General features: G+C 36.1%; 1 protein-coding gene across 7 annotated transcripts in view; it reads left to right on the top strand.

The window, feature by feature from the left end:
• Window positions 1-24,383, top strand: part of NBEA (neurobeachin) — a 508,722-nt gene that overhangs the window by 420,993 nt on the left and 63,346 nt on the right. For all 7 annotated transcript variants that reach the window (XM_030475974.1, XM_030475972.1, XM_030475969.1 and 4 more), the window contains 3 exons: window positions 733-845; window positions 11,536-11,676; window positions 18,811-18,930. In XM_030475974.1, coding sequence (XP_030331834.1) covers window positions 733-845; window positions 11,536-11,676; window positions 18,811-18,930 — 374 coding nt within the window. The remainder of the gene's footprint in view (window positions 1-732; window positions 846-11,535; window positions 11,677-18,810; window positions 18,931-24,383) is intronic.

Here is a 24,383-nt window from a genome sequence, read left to right as displayed (position 1 = left end):
TCATAATTTCCGGTTCACTTCAGTTGCAGATTGTTGTTTTGGAGCTGTATCTAAAGATGGCTTTTGCACATTTGAGCTGCTGGGATAGTAGCAATGTTTCTTTCATTATGTTTGGAGAGAGTGGCCTGGGGCAGTCAGCTCTGTCATCTGGGGGGGAGAAAATGGTTTTTAATTTTCGAAGTGTTTATGAAATAATGTTAAAGCAAATATTAATTCCTTCACTTTAATTCCACTCTTGCAGTGAAATCTCACCACTTCTTCAGTGAAGAAAAGCTGTGGGGAATAATGGATTAGTATGGTCTATCTAGGACAGACCTAGATTTGCAAACCTCAGATGTCCCTTGCTGTTTGGAGTCTCATTTAATCTTTGCCAGCTAATGATACTGCATACAGTTGCTAGGAAAATAATAGTCTAGTGGTTTTAAATTTTGACATTCAGGCTATGAAAACAGGTTCATGGAAATAAAAAAGAAAGGATTTATTGGCATATGGTGCATTTTAGTTGATCTTGAAAGGTACTGTGCCCTTTATATTATGCTGATTTCTGTGTTGACTGCTGATTCAAGATAAGTGCATCGAAACGGCTACTTTTGTCTAGAAACTTTATACCTGATTCTGTGAAGTGGTGGGAACTGGGAACATCTGATGCAACAAAAGTAACTGCTAGATTGCTTTTCAGCTGGAGAAGTGGACACTATTTCCTAATTCCTAAAACATTTTCTTTCTTCATAGGGCGAACGTACAATGATCTGAACCAATACCCTGTGTTTCCATGGGTTTTAACAAACTATGAATCTGAAGAGCTAGACCTGACCCTTCCAGGCAACTTCAGAGATCTTTCGAAGGTATGCTTCAATCCTGTTAAAGAGAGTCAGACAGCCCTTTTAGGAAGAGATCTTGTTTTATATTTACAGCCTGGCTAAGTTAGGTCTTTATCTGAAAGTCAGAAAAGTCTGAAATAGACTTTTCTATTTTAGAATCATTTTATACTGAATATCCGTATTATCCTATTTCCTTGTCCCTGACTGATCTGGTTCCAACAGATCTGCAACTCCTCCGTACCTTCTGACTTACAGATCATGAGCGCGTCAGACCATTTGATCTCACTAATTGTCTTCCTTAGTTTATGAAAGCTGATCCTTCAGGAATAAAAAGCTTGGATTTCTGCAGTGACTGGATAAGTAATATAATAGCAGCACCTCCTTTTGGTTTAATAATTCTTCCATAAACAAGTATTTTGTATGTTAGACCCTGAAGTATTTGGTCCCTATCATTATTTGTGATTTTTGTCCTCCAACGGGACTTGAACATTTAGCACTTTGTGACAATGCAGTTCCTAGTATCTGTTTCTCTAATAGCACCAGACTGCCATCTATACCCAGTTCTGGTACTCTGATTGTGTCAACAGACTGGCGAGAAGGTGTGTCCTGGCCAAGCATAATAGAAGCATATGGAGGGGCTCTATATTTGGCCAGCTGGAATAAAGAAAAAAAAACAGAGTTTGAAACTGTGTTGTGAGAAGTTGAGCAGTTGATGTCATCTACCTGGACTTGTGCAAAGCGTTCGACACTGTCCCGCACGACATCCTTGTCTCTAAATTGGAGAGACATCAATTTGATAGATGGACCACTCGGTGGATAAAAAACTGGCTCGATGGCCGCACGCAAAGAGTTGTGGTAAATGGCTCGATGTCCAGTTGGAAACCTGTAACGAGTGGTGTCCCTCAGGGATCGGTGTTGGCTCCGGTCCTATTCAACATCTTTGTCGGCGACATGGACAGTGGGATTGAGTGCACCCTCAGCAAGTTTGCCGACGACACCAAGCTGTGTGGTTCGGTTGATACGCTGGAGGGAAGGGATGCCATCCAGAGGGACCTTGACACGCTTGTGAGGTGGGCTGATGCCAACCTTATGAAGTTTAACCAAGCCAAGTGTAAGGTCCTACACCTGGGTTGGGGCAATCCCAGGCACTGCTACAGGCTGGGCAGAGGAGAGATTCAGAGCAGCCCTGCAGAAAAGGACTTGGGGGTGTTGGTTGACGAGAAGCTTAACATGAGCCGGCAGTGTGCGCTCGCAGCCCAGAAAGCCAACCGTACCCTGGGCTGCATCAAAAGAAGCGTGACCAGCAGGTCGAAGGAGGTCATCCTGCCCCTCTACTCTGCTCTCGTGAGACCTCACTTGGAGTACTGCATACAGTTCTGGTGTCCTCAACATAAAAAGGACATGGAGCTGTTGGAGCGAATCCAGAGGAGGGCCACGAGGATGATAAGAGGGCTGGAGCACCTCCCATATGAAGACAGGCTGAGAGAGTTGGGGCTGTTCAGCCTGGAGAAGAGAAGGCTGCTTGGAAACCTCATAACAGCCTTCCAGTATCTGAAGGGGGTCTACAAGGTTGCTGGGGAGGGACTCTTCCTTAGGGACTGTAGTGGTAGGACAAGGGGTAATGGGTTCAAACTTCAGCAGGGGAAGTTTAGACTAGATATAAGGAAGAAGTTCTTTACAGTGAGGGTGGTGAAGCACTGGAATGGGTTGCCCAGGGAGGTTGTGGATGCTCCATCCCTGGCGGTGTTCAAGGCCAGGTTGGACAGAGCCTTGAGCCACGTGGTTTAGGGCAAGGTGTCCCTGCCCATGGCAGGGGGGTTGGAACTAGATGATCTTAAGGTCCTTTCCAACCCTTACGATTCTGTGATTCTATGATTCTATAAGTATCTTTCCTGTTTCCAATCAACTAAGAAAGTGTACTCATTTTGTTACCAATCAAGGTGGGTAGCCTTGCAGTATCCCCAGTGTGAGGTTTCTGTTGTTTGGGCATGTCAGCTTTCTTGAGTCCTTGCAATGGTTACTCAGCCAGGAGGGAGAAGTTGCTCATGCAAGTTGAGTGAGGCTCAAAATGCAGGAGGCTGTCACTCACTGACTTAACAAATGGGGCTGGAGAGGAGAAAATGACCCGCAGAGCCTATTCTGCAGCTCTGTGCTGCAGCCGTGTGCTGCAGCCCCTGCTTTCTCTTCTGCTGCTGGTCAGGGATGAGAGTTTCTGGGGCTTCTGCCTTTAAGTCTGCTTTTCTTTTCTCCCCATCCTACAAGCACATGTCCTAGGCAGCAATGGAGAGATCCCACTCTCTGTATCTCACAGTGCCATGTCCCTGCTGGAAAGAGTGTACTTTCAGTACCTCCAGATGTATTGTAACAGTTCCTGGAAGTCTGCTTTTGTGAGACTTCCAAAATAATTTGACTAGGATTTGATTGCATAATAGCAAATAGACACACTGAAGTTTCATCTCCCTTTTTTTTAGCTAAATAAATAATAAAATAGACATTAAAATGCATTCACAGCATGCCTCAACTGTAAACAAATTGGTTCAGACTATACCTAGGTTATGTAGAACTCCTGAACTTTCATATTATAGGTATGTTTCACAAATGTATTTTTCAGTTCCGTAACACCATTGTAATTTGTGCCAGGAACAATGAAAGAAGATCCACAGACATCAGTTAAATAAAGACCAGTGATCATCTTTCACTGGCTTGTTGCCTAGCATGCATAAAGATATTTCTGTTTCAAAGCTGTTTATAGTGATAAACCTTTCATTAAGATGCTAACACTTTTCAAAATCTCTCAAACTCCCTTCTTTCTAATATTAATAGCACTGCATGTGTTGAAGTGCAACAAGATCAGATAGTGTCTCATGAGTCCTTCATTAGGTACTTAGTTTTGGTTGAATCCAAATTTTTATGGCAGCCTATCAAAGTTTGTAATTGCTACAGGAAGAAGTGTGATAGTTGCATAGATAGGTTTTCCTCATGAGTAAGTAAAGACTCATTATGGAATTAGTGCTTGTATAGCTTATGAAGTATCACTGCACTGCTAGTAGTGGTCTTCCTTGAAAGGAAATGTAAAATCAAGTCCCTGGTTATTTATGTTTCTTCAAGAATCCATGCAATGTGCACAGCAGTATTTTGCCTGAGGATCTTTTCTTAGCCAATTTGATAACTGCATTCTCTTATTCAAAAGCTAACAGTGGTTTCCTCTGGAAAAGCTAGGATTTTGACCACTAAAAAAAAGCCTATACAGCATTAGTTAAGAATGGTCTTTCCTTTCTGGCAATATGTGGGCTGCATTTATCCCATGGATATGTGAGAAAACACATGTGCAATCTGTAAAGTGTTGTGGGTTCCCTCAGGATAAATGGGATGTAATTGCAAAATTTTCCCGGTGTTTATTATAATAACATCTGATAGATTTCATTTCACAATGGTTTTAAAAGGAAAAATAGATTAATGATTTTTTGTAAAAGGCAGTGGCCAGTTAATATGAAATGCCTTGCTTTGTGCACTTCGGATGTTATCTATTACTTGCATCCTGTTTCAATTTGGACATTATCGGTAAAACTCTTCAAAATCAGAATGTATCTGAAGTATTTCTTTGGCAATTCTGTTTTCATTTTCAATATTGTCCTGTATCTGTAAGTAAATCCCTTTCCTCGTTAGAGAGGTAAATCCTGAGTAGCCTAGTGCTTAAAAGCAGGAGTTAGTGATTTATTGTTCACGTTATTGAACCGGGGTGTGCTATCAAGCCTCAGACAGACCTCTGGGGCAAGCACACACAGTATCCTTTCCATGAGGAGCCACTTCCTTCTGTCAGATTTTACTCTGCAATGGAAAAATGTTCCTGCAGATTGGATGGCAAATCAGAACCTCCAGCTAAGCTGTTGATGGATAAAATCTCCTTTGTCAGTTCCTGACCTTCTGTCTTCCTGCAAGTTTGCCCCTCTTAAGTTTCACAAAGCCTCTGCCCTTAATATTGAGCAATTAATAACCCTCAAGCAATCTTTTGGAATTATTTAGAATTTTAACACTATAGTGTATGTGGTAAAAGCCCACAAAATCAAAGAAATTAAAAGAGAAGCCACCTATCATACTTTGTTTTGTTGGTTTTAAATAGTTTTGGTAGTTAAATGAAGATGCTAGATCTAACTTTGCCCTCCAACTGGACTTGAGCATTATTAATTATTTAAAAAAATAATTGTGTATTATTGCACAAAGTTCAAGCAAAGCTCCAGTGTCAATTATGATAATTGACAGTACTTTTTTTAATTTTTTTAATCTTTGATTCCTAGGCTTTCTATATAAGTTATGATACACCATGTTTGTGATATCACAATTCCTAAGTGAACATACACAACAAATGCAATACATATGTTTTGTTGAAATGAAATTAGATGTGTTTGGCTTGCTTATGATGTCAGTGACAGAGTAAAACATATGCCTTCTGCATTTAGCTCAAACTTAAATATTTACATTTCTGCAGAGCCGTCTTGAACATGTAACTTGTCCTTTCCTTCCATTCCATTCTATTCTGTTTTTATGTAGTGCTCCTTATTGTGGTACTGTTATGTCCAGATGTTGCTTGTTTTCTCAGAACAATTATATTTAAATATTAGTCTGAAATTCCTTGCTCTTTTTCTTTGAAGTGCTTGGAAAGTCCCCTATCAAGGCTTTTTTTTTTTTTTTTTTAACTTTTGCATGCAATTTGAGATTTAAAACCAGGGCCCATGGGCATGGAAGGTGCTGTAGCAGTAGGATATATTGGACCTCTCATTTGATTAGACAGTGTAGGCTCAAGTTTTATTCATTACATATACGAGGTTAAAGGTTACATTTATTGTTTGACAGGATGAAAAGCTAATGAAAGAGTCTGTCATAGATACATAGATTATCTTTTCACTATCAAACCAGCAGGCGATCTGCTTATTTTCTTCTTTATTGAGATTTCCTTTGGAAGAATACCTAGGGTATTAAACATTGGTGCAGGAAAAGCATATGCAGCCCTTACTGTACCTTGAGATTTTTGGGATTTCACCATACTTACAAAGTGCAAAATTGTATGACTTTTATTCCTAAATTATAGTGAATGCATGGTTTTGACATGCTGCATTGTCCCTACTCATTAAAGTGTAAATGGGAATTTCTCCTCATTTACTTCCAGTCATACATCCTGTTAAATAAAATTATTTCTTCACCAGGAAAAGTAATACTAATATTGACGTGTATGAAACATCACACGCCCATTCATTGAGTGGAAAAAATTGTATTTTGTTAATATAGAAGGTATTTGACTGATGGGTGGTGATAAGCATAACCACTCTTCCTTATTACTGTGCCATTTCAAGAAAAGGAAGTGATAAAACCCCAAGGCTTCTAAATGTAATAATGCAAATGAACGCATCGAAGTGTGAATATTTCAAGGCAAACCACACTTAATACTTCCAAAAATGTGTATGCTGTGAAATGGAGTTTATAGGCTTATCAAGAGCCACCCTCACTGAAAAAACGAAATCAGTTTCTGTAACTTAAACTTCTGTCTTTACCACATGCAACTCTGTCATCAGAATTAAAATTAGTTTGATTCTTGTTTGGTTTAAGCCATACAATTAAACATTTTCTTTTCTTAAATAAAAAGTTCATTTACTGAGTGAGACTCTGGTACTTTGAATCTGCCAATACTCTTATATTTGATAATGTTGAGATTGGTATGCTAAAGAAAAGCTGTTTACAAATTTGGATAAAATTAGAATTTATTTTAAATTTTAAAGAACCATCCTAAGATGTCCTACTTAAAGGTTGTTGTTTGGTGCTCATTTTTTTCTGTTATTAAAAACAAGCAGTGAGGAAAAGCTCAGTGTTTACTCAGCCAGAGCCAAATAAAGCCATGCTCAAGATTTGTTTTCTACCCAGCTACACTTTTGTGCAGTACATTACATTACCAAAAAAAGAGAGATAAACAGATAAGGTAGCTGCTGCATGAATTAAAGTCAAGACAAGCAGGATATTTCAGTGGCTGGATAAATAGGATGCTACATTCAGTTCTGCTCTCATGAGAGAATGTAGTTCTATGAAGATAGCTGGCAAAACAGTAAATATTACATGAGCTAACATAACATGTCCAGCGGATATAAACACTAGATGTATTGACAATACACTGGTTCAAAGGCCAGATGTCTGGAGAGATTAGCCAGGTAAAAAAGAGTGACATGAATAGCAGTATGTTTTTAATGTTAAAGTAAATGCTTACTTTATTTTTAAATGGAAAAAGAAGCATAAAATAAACTCAAACAGCAGCTTTTAGTACATCAGATGTGGAGTGGCTGAATAGGCATTGTCATATAATGAGTTATTTTGCTTGGATGGAGTAAAAGAAAAAATAAAATTATTTTATGATATTTGTTATGAGTCCTTACAGAGGACTTTTTTAAAGAAAAAGAAAATTGGTGTGTTTAAAAAAGAAAACAAAAAAAAGCTCTATAAAACATATTTAATATTCAGAACATTTTTTTTACTCTAATTCAGTCTCTCTGTTAGTCTTATGGTTAAGGCACTGAACTGAGACATGATACATGGATTGAGCTTTGCCTTTATATTTTTTCTGCAAGTCATTTTAACTAGTTCACACAGCAGTAGAATCTCACTGAAATGGAAATAGACTTATTTTCCTCCATTACGTGAAGATACAGGGATTGGTCCATAAATAAAATTTACCTCCATTTTATAGCCATGGTATCAGATTAAAACTGTAGTAGCTGACTTTCTGGACTGAGAATGGCAGAGTAACTCTATGGAAAAGTGATCAAAACTCCATATACAGTACACATTTCACAAGAAATGCGAAAGACTACCATTACTGCAGAATTTGCTATCTAGCATGACACATGCCTCATCAGAGTAAAACTGGATTAGTTGCTAGTTTGTACAACTGAGATTTAAAGTCTTTGCAGAAAATGTATGTCTTTGCTGAAAGATGAACTGTTACCATTTCTTAAAGTAACAGCATTTTGCCAAATGGACGTGAAAAAAAACCACTAAGGAAGCCAGGGGGTAGACCTCTTTGCATTTACTTCATGCTATTTTATTGATGAAAGTTTTCACTTTTGGAAAATGACTGGTCATTTGGTACACACAAGCTGATCTATTTGTGGTTAATAAGTTTTTTGATTACACAACAAAAAAGAGAGATTTGAGCACTTTCTGTTAGCATTTTCAACTCATATGGTTTCCTACATTAGGAGAGATTTACGTCCTTTTGATTAATGTACAGAGGAGTAGTTCACATAGGGGGTCTCCATTACTGCACAGGAAAGGGGGATCAGATGTTGCTTGTATTTCTTCACCACAAGCCAGAGATAACTGGTATGATGCTGAACCAGAAGCTTCAGAGTTGCATGAGGATGGGCAGCTCCCAGCTCTTCTCCCTGTGCAGTGCTTCCGAGATTTCAGTTGTCATGTCTGCATAAATGGTGCTGTATTTGTGTGCCAGCCCCTCTAGAGCTAGCACAGGGATTTATTGCACGCTTTTGTGTTGAAAGCTAGTCATACCTAAGCAGTTTACCCAGGAACACTGGAAATCTTTGTGGAATGACAGAAATTAACCTATAGTACCCAGACCCCAGGCTACCGTCCAGATCACTAGTTCATCCAATTCAGGATCTCTCCCAAGAAGTTGAGGTGAGACTTTCTAGCTGAAAACAAGCTCTACCTAACCCCTTCTTTCTTTCTTTCCTTATCTCTGTGGCAAGGAAGGGTAATTCCCAGAAAAGATTCTTCCCAGAGATTTTCACATAAAAATTTCCATACCAAGCAAGAAGGGCGATGACTCTCATGATATTTCACTTAAAGAGTACGTTTTACTCAGCAGATATTTTGTGCATTTCAGCATTTTTCTTCAGATGAATCCTAAAGTAATTGAAAGAAAAATGGATTCTGACTCTGAAAAGAATATTGATGAGGATGAAGGTAATCTTCAGAATACAGCTTTTTAGGTTTATCATTTCATAAATTGAACATGTGTCTTCTGAAAGTAGATTATTTTAGCTACTTGTGCAGGCATTTTTACATGACAATGGGAATGCTCCATCTTAAAACATTATATCTTTAATCTTTTAAATTGAAAGAGCACTTCTCCCTGAAGAACCTAAAAAACATGATGATGTGTGTTTGTGTTAGTGTTTTATGTGACTTTGGAAAATTATTGTCAATTTCTTGAGAGAAGGTAGCTTTTCCATTAAGTACAACAATATATAGATATTTAAAGAAGTTTTTTTAAAGCTACAGGTTAAACTATCATTAAAATTTTGCTAGTCTATAAAACAAAATACCTGGTAATTATTTTTGAGCAGCAGTCACGGTTCACAGTTCTTGTTACTTTAATCGATTCACAGTGAAGAGTGAAAACACAGAGCTTGTTTGATGAAAGATATCTGATCCACTTCAAATATATTTTGAAAGGCCTGGAGTTTTGATTTTCAGTCTTGCATTAATCACCATATCCCATGTCTACTTTGCCTTCAAACATATATGTACAATAATATTGTGACAGATGGTGCCTCTGTCTTCCATAGCCTCAAAATTTGCTGCAGTGTAGGGTAAGATGCACCTTCACAGTGGAGGGAGGAGAGATTCTCAGGATAGTTAGATTCTCAGGATAGTTTTCTGTTACAAATTCAATCTCACCAATTTGTCTGCAATTTTGTGTTTCCCTCTCAGAGGGGGTGAACATTTCCTATTAACAAACTAGGGTGTGAATTACTGCTTTAAATTTTGAAATGTGCAGTTGGCGACTGGAATTTATTCTGCCAGAGAAGTGGATGCACAGTACCTTAATGAGGGCGGTAGGTCCCATGCAGTCCTCAAAGCAATGCAGAGCCCTGATTTAATTTAGCAGAGTGCCCATATATCTGCACAGTTTGTCAGTCAAATAGGTAAAAAGTGTCTTTTAATAAGTTATTCTTTCAAGGAAGTGATCAAACAACCATTTTTATATATTGGTAACTTTTAGGCTATAATTATGCCAGCGTGTTTCTTGACAGTGGCAGGACATGTAACAAAAATGACCATAACAAAAATGCAAATATTTATTTTTTCTTTTTCCAGTAGTTGAGACACAAGCCTGGAAAGTGTTAGGGAATGGTTCATACTTCTTTTTCAAGAATGTTTTGCAAGTGCAATCTGCACCAGATAACACTGATCTTTAGGGATTACTCATACATTTTGCATGTATGAGAAAGCTATTAACATCTCCATGACACAGCAAAGTATTAAGCATCCAGAGTGTTTCATGTGAAGAATACTGAAATCAAAATATTTTAAAATGTCAGCGTTCATCAAACAATGTTATTTAAAAACAAGCTCTACTATGTAAAATTGGACAATACCACGGTCTATGTCAGCATTTTAGCAGCCATATCAAAAATATAGCAGCACCGAAGGAATAAAATACTTGTAGCTTTAAAATTGTTCAGTTACTTACATAGTGTAGTGAAACACACTGATTCAACCTTGTACTGGTATTTCCATTACAAATTACTATGGATCTTAACTCAGTAGAAAAATTGTGTGATGGAATGAAATGTAAGAATACCTGTTAGCGTTTTGAAAAGCGTCAAAGTCCTTGAGTGTATGTTTGGTTTGAAGTTGTAATTTCCTTAATAAGATCAATTCTCTTACTTTTTATTAATGCGAATCAAGTAATCATTTAAATTATTGTAAGTTTATACAATTATTTGGTGTGGAGTGTGCTCTCCTCTATTGAACTCTGTGTGTTTGGTTAATATTACTACAAAAGCTAAAGTCTGAACATTCTGTGCAGATAGGTAGTAAATACACTACTACTACTATCTCATCTGGACAACAGATTGAAGATCACTTATTTATTTCTTTCAACATTTTAGTTGCTTTCTGTTGTATTTTTCTTAACCCAGTGACTTTTGTTTCATTTTGAAAAAAAAAGTCTGAGATAAAGTGGCTTAAAAAAATCTTGTCCCCTAAGCAGACACATGAAAACAAGCAGTTCCTATTATTGCCTTACATTTCTTTTATTTTTTACCTAATTTGTATAGATTGTCTGTTAAGTATCCTCAGAATGGACTTTGAGTTTGTGAATAATTTCCAAATTCTATTGGTTTTAAATATAAAGCTTGTTTGTTTTGCTCAGTAAAACATGGCTTTTGTTCAGTCAGAAAGTACGTCCAGTCCTGCAGCACTATGCGTGGTTTTTAAGTATTCCTGCTTAGGATCACCAGACACCATCAGCAGTTCCGCGTGAAATCTTTTCATCATGAACTGTGCATTACAAAGTATCCTGTGTGAGCAAAAGTCAGTTTTCATTAGCTGTGTGATTATGGTGAATGACAGCAACAGAAATATTAGTTTGGCCTCAAAGCATTTTAAATGCAGTTTTAGAAGTTGATTTCTAGAACAATGTTACTGAATTAATTGGGAAACAACTCATACTTCAAGAAGATCTTGAAATTTCGCAGATGTGGATCACTTATATTTTCAACTAAAATAAAAGTCGTAAGACTTTTAGTATAGAAAGCCTTTGAAAAGAAATTCTAAGATTACAGCAATCTGAAGGGATTATTACAGTTTGGTTGCAGAGTCTCCTATGTAGTGAATCGTAATATAGCAGTGTAGTATAATATACAACATAGCAGCCATGCTGCCCTTCAGCTGATGATATATTTGACCTCTTTTGCCTTTGTAGCCTATTGGTGCTTTGAACCCAAAGAGAGCAGTCTTCTATGCAGAACGGTACGAGACATGGGAAGATGACCAGACTCCACCTTATCATTACAACACCCACTACTCTACATCTACTTCTACGTTGGCTTGGCTTGTTCGTATTGTAAGTATTTCTGGATCCTGGTTTTCACTAATATCTTTAGTTACACATTTCTTCTGTCATCACTGTTTTTGTCTTTTTAATGAAAATACTTTTCTATCATGATCTCATTGCTCTTCCAGACCTTGAAATCGCAGAAATTCTGTAGGTATACTGGGTATACTCATTTGTAGTGATCGGGGGTCCTTCCTACCCAAACAGTCTGAAATATATCTAGACACAAAATTGTTGTGGTGTAAGGACACCTATGGTGAAGAAAATGCATCTAAAAAAAAGTCTCAGGCCCATACAAAAAGCTAATAGTACTCAGATATCCATTTATTATTTTCAGCTAGGGACAGATATATACAACATTAAAGAAAAACCTTTTGTAAAAAATCCATTAAACTGTGACAAATTGAGAGGGGAATTATAGAACCAGTTTTATATTATGACTATAGTACTTATATTTATATATAGCAGCATGGAGTAATATTCTATGCAAATGATCTATACTCTCAATGAATTATTAACTTACAGTTTTCAGAAATGCAAAAATACAGATTCTAACTTTTATTTCAGTTCTGGAAACCTCAAGCTTAAATCTATCCTCAAAATCAGATCTAGGGAGGAAGACAAAACGTCAAAGATAGATAGAATGAATCTGAACTCAGTTTATGTGTTAATACAATGAATTACAGAAAAAGAAAATGAGAAACTTACTTAAGGTTGCACAGAGAAACCTGAATTAATGAAAAATCAGGCCACTATGTAACTAACAAGTCACTATGTATTACTGAACTTCAAACTACACCCTGCCAATAAAAATCTGCCGCATAAGGTGTATTCTAAGCATGTTTCGCACATGACCAAGCAAAGCAGAGCCACAAAAGCTTGCTGTCTGAGTTTTTACTCATCTCAGCTTCCCTTAGACATATCCTGTATTTCAGCTCAGAAGGGAAGAAGTTGTGTGTCTATGAGTTCAGGATATACTTCTTCTTAACCCATGGGAAACTAAGCGTTGATTACACTCCTATATGGGGTGATCACTGTACTGCTTTTAAGTGTTGCTAAATTATTCATGTACTGTGAATACATTTTATGGTTCACATGTGCTATCTTGTTGCCTTAAAGTATATTAAAAACAGTAGTTTTATTTGCATGTTTATCTATTAATTTTGGCTGCTATTCAACAAAAGGTCCCCTCTTGCTAGTCGGCAAATTTTTAGGTCTGAAAGTGCTTACAGGCTGAATGTACAACACACCAAGGACTATTCATTTCCTGTATTAGGCTAATGCTGTGTCATTTTTACTACTGATGTTTATGTAGTACTGTAGGTGTTTTTGCTCTCTTTCCCTTCTGCCCTAAAGGACCAAGAGAACAAGGTCTCTGCCTTGTTGACCTTGCACTATAGACCTGACAAATTACATGTGTTAGAGCAAACAATATGTGTGAGAATATAAAGCAGAAAAGAAAAAGAAAAACCAATACTTTCCAGGGAAGAGATTGCTGATGGCAAGAAGGTAAAATAAACAGGGAGAAAATGGGAGAATTTCAATATGTGAGCACACCTAGATAAGTATTTTAAAGATTATTTAAATAGGACTGACCAGCTAAGAAAAGAAATCTCTGATGGGAGGAGACATCAAAAGTGAGACAGATGTGGGGAAAGTTTAAAGCTCAAAAAAAGGGAAAAAAAGAAGTAACTTGATGAGATCAGATAAGGCTGCATATGGAAACCCAAAATAAAGATTTGAAAATATCTTGGTATAAAGACAGGAAAAGATTATAGATACGAGGATTATAAAGTCATAAGGATCCTTAGAGAGATATTTTTGGCTACAAAATAAAAGATCAAAAATCCTAAGGGAGAAGATTATGCCAGTGAAGTTGATAAATAAGGCTAAGTGAGATTTCTGGAAGTTAAAATAGTATTTCTTGCTTGTGAATTTCTTGAGCTACTGTTCTGGTATGAGTTTGTGAAGAAGACTGTGTAAGAACATTTATAACAGGTAAATTACAGTCTAGTCCAAGAAGAGGAAAGTGACAATAAGAAATGCAGAGATTTAGACAGAAAAATGCTATCAGTATTTCAAGAGATTGGAGAAGATTCATAGTAAGAGAGGTGTTACAGAAGAGCTTTTGGTAGAAAGTGGTAACAAATTGAGAGTGACAGAGAAGAGTGAAAATGAAATCATGAGGTGGGAGCTGCATAGACCAGAGAATAAAAGAAAAGGGAAAGAAAAAAGATAAACTGAGAGAAAACGAGCAAGCAAGCAAACAAACAAAGAAAAAATTACAACAGAAAGTATGACATTGCCTAGATAGAAACAGAACAAAACAATATAGAGTAATGGGGAACCAGGGGGAGAAACTGTATGCCTAGATCTTTGCATTGGAGGAAACAGTAGTTGCAGTAGGAAAGGAAGTTTCAGCCACTCTGAAGTATGTATGTATAGAGTTGTGTAATTGCCAGAAAACCTTTTTTTTTTTTTTTTTTTTTTTAATCTTGCTTTTTGGCTTTGACAGATGCAATCTGGTTCCTGTCAGTTCTCTTCAAAACATTGCTTGTAATATCATATTTCTGAGTCAATTCTGTGATAATCTGCTCTCTACTGCTTTATATTTCCCTTCGTTGCTTTCCTTTATGTGATGTATAAGGCTGCTTTTATAAATGGCGCTTTATGCCTTAGCCTCAGTTCTGTCCTGTTTAATTGATTTTGATATCATCAATCTGTGCCTCACTTTTGTCATTAACAAATTTTTCAACCTAGAAGTATTTAATGCTATAATTACAAATGAATCCCACATGATCTCAGAAATGTGAAGCTTATATCCAAAATCATCTGTTTCTTGAAAGTTATGAGCTTTCTTTCTAAATTGAGTAGATTAAAAATTAGATAACTACTTTACAGAGGTAGATAATGAACGTGAAAGTCAACTTTATTCTTCTGTCAGGTTAATAATGATGATAAAAACTAACAGAGAACACCATGATTTATATAACATTGTCTTCCTGTCCTTTGAGGTGTAACTGAAAGTAAACCATGGTTAAGCGTTTTGCACGTCCCGTGCGCATATAAGCCGAAAAAATTCTACTTATCCTGTAGGAGCCAACATTACCCACAAGTTTTCTCCAGCAAACATTTACTCTTCTGATTCTCTTCCCCATCCCGCCCAGGGGGAGTGAGTGAGTGGCAGCGTGGGGCTTATCTGCTGGCTGGGGTTAAGCCATGACAAAAAGGTATTCTGGAAAGGGATGTACTGTTCTGTTCTGTTGGCATAGTCCCATTTTTAATATATTAAATTAAATTTTCATAGTTTATGTCTAGGTGGCCTTATCACCTTGTTCAAGAGTCATTTTTTTTTCATGTTTTCTGTCTGGACTAGTAAGTATTTAAGTTTCAGAAGGCAGAATAGTTTAAACCAAGAATGCTGCATCAGAATGACATATACTCCAGTGACTTGAATGTCAACCTGAAAAATAGAAAAGTAGACAGAAGAATGAATTATGGCTTGAATCATGTATAATCTAAATATCAGCATTGTTTTCAGGTTTTTAGGTAAAATAGGCTAGAGTTATGGTGCAAAAAACTCTCAGTAGTTGCTGTTGAAGAAGTTGTGTTTGTGTGAATCAGTTACATCTTCATTGAAATGGAGACCAATATTAGAGAGCATGATTCTCTTACATAGTAATCAAGAAGTTTTGTAGAGTATAATTGGTTTCCAGTTACTGTTACAATGACTAAGTAGTTGTACAACTTGTACAAGAAGAAATTCTGAATTTGTTATGCATCAGGTCTGATTGAGCTGAAACCAGTTTTTAGTGAGATTCAAAGGTGAGGAGGACTTGAAATCCGTTTGTAAACATAAGTGAATCTGAGTCTTCATTTTGATAAGTCTGAGCAGGACAGTGGCAGATCTATCAGACAAGAGGTGTGGATCACTCTGAGAAAACCCAAAATACTCTCTTTTTCTCTTATAAATTGCTGAAAAGACATTTTTGTTTGACATAAGATGTCTTAGAATGACACATCCCTTTCTCCTGCTTTCCCTACTCCCACCATAAATGATTCAAATGGGACTAGGCACGGTTAAAAGGTGAGAGAAGTGCTGTTGAATGGAAAAATTCCTTGTTCACACAGCTCAAGCTTGTATTCATCGTAGTCAAGTACCCCAAGAATTTCTCTTCTTGTTGGTAGTGAAAAAAGGCATGAATTTTATTCAGAATTTTAAGAATGTGTGAGATGGGGTTATAATGAAAAGATTGTGCAGCTTCATAGCTTTCACAGTAACAAAACCTTTACATGAAATGACAGTAATCAGTATCATAGAATAACAGTATTTAAATGAGTGTATTGAATACAGATATGAATTGTATTTCTATAATGTAAGCACTTGACTTTCCAGAGAATAAAATTACCTTAAAAGTATGTGAGAGGTCTGAGATAAAGCGAGTGAAAGCTCTGAATTCCTTCTAAGGATTAAAAATCCAGAAAGACAGGCACAACAGGTCATAGCAGGATAACATAATAGGGCACCCTGTAGTGCTCAGCTACTAGAAGTTTAATCCTTGATTATGAATCTTATTGCTTTTGTGTATTTGTCTCGGATGCTTAAAATAATGTTGTCAATGGAATTTTGGATTAATATTTTTACATAATGTATTGTAATTACATAATTTGTCTGGTTTCTGCTTTTTTTAAATCCATCAACTGCTACTGATTTCAGAACCTCAACAGGGACCCACAGTCTGCTCCATAACGATATTCACCACAAATTACGTGTATCTTATAAAGTAAAAAAGTGATAGATAGAGGTTGCTAGAGCGCAGAATTATTTGTTCTCAGATCAACGTACAAAGTTTTCCAGTATGAGTAAGCGAGAAAATTAGCAGAATTTGCAAAGGTTGCTATTGCAATTGGGGAGGAAACCAGTTAAAACCAAAGTAATCCTAATGTTAAAAGAATTTATGTACATTTAATGTTAAATTATATTACTAGAATTTTAGGATAAATTAATATAATCCAGTTCCTGTGTTTATTGTTTTCTGTTTGCTAGCTCTGGGTCTAAATCATATGCTTTTTCATTTATATTTTACATGAAGCTTACCGTGAAATCTGGATACATAAAAACTTAATTTCTTTTCTTTCAGTATTTCAGTTCATTGCGATACCTTTATGCTGCTCACCAAGTTGAGCTCTGGTTAAATTTTAATATTCTGTTCTGTGCAAGCTCTTCCTCACTTGCCACACACTCTTTCAATATTCACAAGTGCAAGCAAAGTCATTGTGCAGTGGGAGTTAGGGTCCTCCAACAAGAAATTATATTGTGACAATTTTTGTATTTAATTTGATTATTTTTATTATAATAACACATAATAGGATTCTATAATGGGAACATATGTACTGATGAAAGTATATTTCTTAGGTTGTTACCTATTCTTTTATCCTTTTAAAGTAAATCCACAATATTTTAAGAGAAAAAAAGCTATGGAAAAAAACCCCACCATTCAATTAGCGGTAGAATGTCTTGCATTATTATAATGAAAATTATTCTATATTTGCAGCAGCAGACACTAAAGTTAAGATACTGTCCCTGGCTCAAAAGAAAAGAAATACTTCAAATTGTTCGAATATAAACAATTCCAATTGTTTGAATATAAACAGTTCACTTAAGCTACTTCAAAGGTACTGGCACACCATGATGGCAATAAGAAAGATATCCCATTCTTTCTCATTTAGAAAGAGAAATGTAAAGTTTTTCTCCTTATTGGAAAAAAGTAGTCTGTGTTGACTGTTGTGCATCATAGGAAAGATTAATTGGGAAAACATGTGAAGTAAAGATTAGAGAAACAATGGTCTCTGAAAGTCTGAATTCCCTCTCCTATTTTCCTCCTCTTCTTGGATTTTTTCACTACCTTTGTGTCCAAGATTTCCTTATATTTATTTTAATTGCTCTTAAATTCTACAGAAAATTAATTACTTCAGTGTTCTTTATTCTTGGGTTATTTAAACGCAATACATATAATGTGAAATAATTCCCTCAGAATCTCTGGATTAATGGAGGTGTTCCCTGCTTTGTTCAAAAGTTTCGTAAAGGGAAATAGAGGATATATAGAATAAAATTCAAATAGTAGGTGTGTAATACTGTAATAAGAATTCCAATATGGTAATTATGAACTGCTTTGTTTAACAAAATTTCCAAATAATCAGGACATACAAGAAAACAAATTTGTGTGTGAATTTAAGGAAAGGGACACTTTTTCAAACATTCCCCATCAGATTTTGGCAAACAGGAAGAAGTGGCTTCCATCCATGTGGGTATATTGCCAAATATATATCAGTTTAATCTGAGAGTTTATGGAGTGGTGTTGGAAAACCAGGGAGTTGGCAATGATTTCAGTATTCAGGTTCTGCCATCAAATTAAGGATTTGGTTTTTACCTGTTAACCCCCACCCTATGGTGGAATGCGGTGACATAAAAATGGATTCTCCAGATGGTCTAAGACTTGAACTCTTCCTACCCAAAAGTTAAAGGCTGTGTCCATTTAGTGAGTATTGGGAGTGTGGTTTCAGATAGAATTAGCAAAAGTAAAAACTCTAAATCTTTCATCCCTGTACCTCTGCCCCAAAGTAATGGTAGAGCTAGATAACCTGCAGCCATAGTCTGCATCATTGTGACTGTAGAGCCATTCTGTGCGCCATGAAGCTCAGGTCTTTTAAATTAAGTGGAACAGAAGCAAGGTTTTATTTTGGCATAACATCTTACAAGGGGTAGACAAAGCATCGTAATATAATAATACAGAGGGTGTTTACGACAGTTGCAGTGAGGTAGGCAGCCATTGTGAACTGGAGCTAAGCTCCATAGGTCTGCCACTGATAAGTAATTAGTCTTATGGAAGAGTGAATATATAAAATAACCTTTCTTACCAGAACTCGATATTTGTGTGGGCAAAATGGGTTAGTGCCAATAAATGTACTAAGACATTCAGTACAGATACCCATGTATAGATATAACTATATGGTGCCATATTTTTCTTTAATTCTGCCTTCATAAAGTATTTTGATTTGCTAAAGTATTTGAATTTTGTTAGAAACCTGCTGCATGATTCCTTCTGCTGTTTTCTTAATCTGTCTTCATTTTGTTGACTACAGGAGCCCTTCACAACATTCTTTCTAAATGCAAATGATGGCAAGTTTGACCACCCAGATCGAACCTTCTCTTCAGTAGCCAGGTCTTGGAGGAACAGCCAAAGAGATACCTCAGATGTGAAGGTAACATATTCAGCCTGATCTAGTTGAAATGTCGCTGCTCATTGCATTGGGGTTCGACTAGATGACTTTTAAGGGTCCCTTCCAACCCAAACTATTCTATGATTCTATATGCATTAAATAATCTGATAAATGTGGATTTTCATTTATGGATTTTGGGTTTTGTAGGGATAAAGAGGGGTTTATATTTCATATCTTTATATTCAGTACATTAGGTATATTTTAAATAAAAAGTACATGTTACTAAAGATTATTGTCCTAACAGAAAGAATCAAAGATTCTTTGAAGTTGAGTGGACAAAAGGTGTTTTGTTTTTATACAAAAACAACCTAACTGATCTAATTTAGATCAGATAATCAGGAGATGGAGAAAAGCCCAATAAATTGTTCTTTCCTGCTGTTAACTCAATATTTGGCCCACTCCATAAAACACAGCAGGAATTGGATTTGACCTTAAAGTGTCATATTGTTATAGCTTGCCTAGCTCTGGGTTTGCATTGCCTGGGGCAATTAATAAAGCATTAATGACAAGACCCATTAAAATGTTGGCTTTTCTGTACAGCTTTAGCTTTTACTTGAATGTGCCTGGGGATATTATGCAACAATACGCATTAGATTAAAACAACTTCTACATGATATACAGAAACAGCCGTAGAGCAGGGAGATTTACTGTTGTTAGTCCTTACCTATTGTTAAATACAAAAGGTTATTGTTCATATACATGGGACCTTATCAGAAAGAAACCAAAATCTAATGATACTTTTAATAATATGGTCCTTTCTTGATTCTCATTTTCTAGTAATAAAGTAGGCAAAGACTGCAGCACACCGTTAATTGCTGTTTTAAAAAAATTCTATTTAAAGTGAATATATCTTTATTCATATATATCTTTATTTAATATATCTGAATATATCTCTCTTCTGTTTTCATACTGCCACTCAAACTAGGAAATGCTAAAGTCAAGCTCACACTACCATTGTATTTTTTACTTAACCTGGCAAAAGAAGAAGATGTAAATTTGTTGATTTATTTTTATTCCAGAGCTTCTGTTTGCATAAATAAACCAGCAGTCTGGTGTATGTGTATGTAGACAAACCATGTTGTTATTATTCAGTTATTAGTTGGAATAATGAATTGCAAATTGTATGAACATCTTAATATGTGGGAGAAAATGCTTTTTAAAGAAAAGAAATAAACCCATTTCATGTTTATTTATGCTCCTCTGGAATACAGTAGTATTTTAAGTAGTAAAAGGAAATTTCAGAACTTGGAAGGAATTGGGGTATATATCTGCTGTATTTGAAATTCAGCCATTTCTTCAAATTCAGAGTGCTGACATTTTGATCTTTCCTTTTCAATGAAATCTGATTTTCCTAGAATTCCTCCAGAATATCTGGGAACATGTCTTCCTAGCAGTGGGGCTGAAACAAAAGATAAGAGCCTTAAACTGAGGAATAAGGGAAGGCAGTTGGAAGTGACTATAATCTTCTTGTCTGGCTTTAGTACACAGGAGGAGGGCAGTTAAATACATGAAGGCATTGCAAAAGATAGAGTAATATTTGTGGGCATACAGAGGGATGGTATTCAACTAGGGTATATAATTAGTGGAAGGATTGTTCCTAAAATAGCAACTGAATGAGTTGTCAGTAAAACAAAGAACTGAAATGTTTGTATGAAAACACCAGGAGTCTTGTGAACCAAGTGGAGTAATTTAAACTGCTGCTGTCAGCTATTTGCAAGGATGTGGGAATTATGGAGGAATAACAGTTGCATTACAAAATGTATTTGCATTAAAAAGCCCCAAGTTACTAAAATAAAATGAGTGTTAAAAGGATGTTCAAAACTGAATACTCACCTTCAGAAAAGGAACGCAAAAATTGAAGATGTGGGATAGCTATGTCCTTTAGTGTCACTGAATTTAAAAAAGGGAGCTGGGGAGAACTTGGGTAAAATAGTAACCATTAAGGGTCAGAGTTACACTGGGGGAAAGATTGTAAAATAATGTATTCTAGAATATATTTGGTAGTATGCTGTAAAGCCCCAGAGTCAGATTTAGATATATATATACATTTCTATTAGGCCATTAGAACGAGAAATACTACTTGGAGCTAAGTCATTACAGAAAATCTAATATGAGAGGCACAGATGAGGTATGTTAGCCAATAAATATTTTCTCCAGATATTCCCTGACCTGTCTGTTCAGGGATGCTTTAGGGATTAAAGATGCTGTTTAAAATATGGTTTTGTTAATTAATGAAGATACAGCTAAGGTGGGTTCAGAAGTTAACCTTGAATTGATTTATTATGAGTTGATCCAGCTTAAGATAGAAATGGATAAACAAAAGCAAATTTGAAAATCTAAAAAACTAAATCTTTAAGCAAAGAGAAAAAGTTCATAAACTATCCAAATAAAAAAGAAAAATTAAGAAAAAGTTAGAAGGGAGAGGAGAATTTGTAATGTATTTAATACCAGCATTCAATGTATTGCATCACCAAATGAATTTATTATATGTTAATACAAAACCACTACTGGAATAAGTATACTGAAGTACATTTCAGTAGCCTAAGCAATATATGTCAATGCATTGCTGTTTTGTGTTCAGTTTAACAAGAAAACCTGAAGATCAGCAGGATGCCAGAAAGCTTATAGTGAGACCAAAGCTATATCGTTAGCATTCTAACAACTAGAATATCTCATAGCATCTAAATTCCACTCGAAACAGTCTGATTAGTTATTCATTTGTTTCAGAGCTCTGACATTCTTCAAGAAGGCAAATTTTGTTTTTTTTTCAATTTTTAGCATGTGTTCATGCTGGATAAAGCAAATTCTTAGTGCTGAGAACTAGCTAGTGGAAGTATATACCCAAACTGGAGGGAGCCATAGGAAGAGCAGCAGATTAAGGCATTGGATACAGGAAGAAAAATATGTGTATTTGTGGGGTAATTAATGTCTAAAAGTGAAGACTTGGTTACATAAATACTATGAAATATGGAAACATATGAAAGGGAGAAGAGCTGTTTGTCAGGGAACAAAGAGCTAAACCTCAAAGGAAAGGGATCAGAGTTAAAAAATGCATGCTTAACCAACAGAGTATGAAAAGTTAAAGCAAAATGGGGTATTCTCTGAATTTTAATATCGTTGCAAGGGGAAGTAGTAGACCCCTTATGTCTCAAGTTTCTTAGAAGTGTAGACTGGTGAAACACTGGAAAAGCATCGAGGACAATCATGAATTGGCAAGAGGATGTGCTAGTTGACCCTTTAGGCCCTTTCCGTTCGTAGAGTCCGTGTTTCTTAGTGATAAATCAAGAATGAGTATAGCAGCTAATTGTTGCTGTTGTTTGTTGCTTAAGGTCTTAATGAACTGCATTTCTCAATGCCATGACATCAGGGCCAACTTTTCCCTGAGGCCTTGGAATTCATTCTGCAAAAGGATGGGAAACTGAACTATTATTAATACTACAAATACCCCATTTTTTTCAGTTTAGTTGTGCTATTGCTTGGAATGCCTTACAGGCTTTTTGACCATTTTAATCAAGTTTTCAGGGACTGGAAAAGCAGTGAGGTTTGGGGAACCACTAGGAGCCCCCTCAATATCTCTACTCATTTTGCCCAATCTCCTAAGAGCAGCAACCACTGTCTTGCACAACAAAGGACCTTCAGCTCTGAAGTGTGAAACATCCAAAATTTCATATTCAGTAGTCTAGCAACTTCTAATATTTATCTAGCAGTCCTGTGAGAAAGTAGATAGTGTGTAAAAGAGAAGATGTTTAGACGGTGCATGTGAGTACAAAATCTTGTACTCTGTCAAAGTGTTCTACATATTTGTGTAGCTTCTTCTGGCTGCACACGCAGTTGTAAATGGGGGTCTTTGTCAATGTGGATTCCAATGTGACACACACAGTGTAAATTGTTTTCCCACCCTAAAGATTCTTTGAGGTTTTTTAGTAAATATTAAGTGTGTGGAATACGGGCTATCCATCAAAGCAGCAAACTTTGAAAACTGTTAAGAACAGCAAATATTCATTATTCATATATTCCTTATCATATATCCGAAATTCATCTGAGCTGTTTTAAATACATTTAATCTCTGATCTCACTAATCTCATTAATTACTGTGGCACAGGTTATGAAATAATTTTAAAACAGTGTGTGTAATGAATTAATCTGACATTCTTCAATGCTGTATATTATAAGATGGCCACAACTTTTGCTTTCAACTACCATATTAAATAATGATACCGATTGCCTAATTCAAAAAATCCTCTTAAAATTAATTTTTTTAGGAAAGTAAAATATGTATTCTGATTTTTTTTTAAATCAGTTAAGAAAGAGGACTATCAGATGCTTTATTCTTAAGTGCTGAAGTCATTTCTGAAGTAGGTCAGTTTTAACTAGTAAATTGAGATTTTTAAACAATGCAGACACTTCCCACAATAGTGGTCTTTTACAGCCTCAATGTAGTTTTAAAAGAAACATCCAAACCACTTTTCAGAAATTCTGCATTAAAATTTTAAAAACAAATACCTGACATTTGCAAAAGAATGCATGTCTCCTTAGGAAGCTGCAATTCTGTCAGTCAGTCTCCTTTTTTCACGTGCATATGTCCTTTCTGACATTCTTTCTGTTTCTCCCTTTTGCCTTTCTCCTTCCCTCTCCCCCTTTGTATATGTGTAGTTTTCTCTGGAACTAAATTGTTTCACACTAAGGTAATGAAAATAGGGCTGTGGCAGTAGTTTGATCAGTCTGATAAAAAAGCTGTAATTGCTACATGTCAAATTGTGGCAAAAGGTACTCTACCTTTGAAAAATATAATATATGATAAAGTATTGCTCAATGGATGATTAAAGATCTACTTAAACGATCTTGTTCCTTTGGGACAAACGTTTCAATTGTTTTGGTTCATTTTCAAAGAAACCTGTTCACCTACAGTGGATGAAACACAACTAATACGGTATGCGCTATGTTAGAGTGGTAACACACAAGGGAGGACCTGGATAACAGTTTATTTTATTGTCTGCTTTTATGAACATCGACCTTCTCGTGAGATAATCAGTACAAGCTGGAGGAAGAATGAATGTTCATGGAGTGACCTTTGAGCAAGTCACCCGGAAATGACTATAAGTTGGCCAGTCAGCTTTCACATTTTTAACTTTCCACCTCCCCCCTGCTCCAGTTTTTGGTAACATTGACTTCCCCAGAACCTCCTGTTCAGGCACTAATCTTTCCTAATACCTCTTAAACTTGTTATATTACTTTTTGGATAGTGTGTTTAGAATTTAGAAAGGTAGCTCTGACAAAATGTCATTAAGATGCCTTAGTGTGAATTAATGCAGTTAATGGAGGTACTCATGAATGACTCATTGACCTAGTACTAGGCTCTTGTGGAATTAATGGATGCCAGGGGATCAACCTTTTTGGAGGAAAAGAAAAAAAAGAAAAAGAAATGGCAGCTTTAA

The sequence above is a fragment of the Strigops habroptila genome, chromosome 2 (assembly GCF_004027225.2).
Source record: "Strigops habroptila isolate Jane chromosome 2, bStrHab1.2.pri, whole genome shotgun sequence".
Lineage (NCBI taxonomy): Eukaryota > Metazoa > Chordata > Aves > Psittaciformes > Psittacidae > Strigops > Strigops habroptila.
The sequence above is the reverse complement of the archived record's forward strand: the minus strand, read 5'-3'. Positions and strand labels throughout refer to the sequence as shown.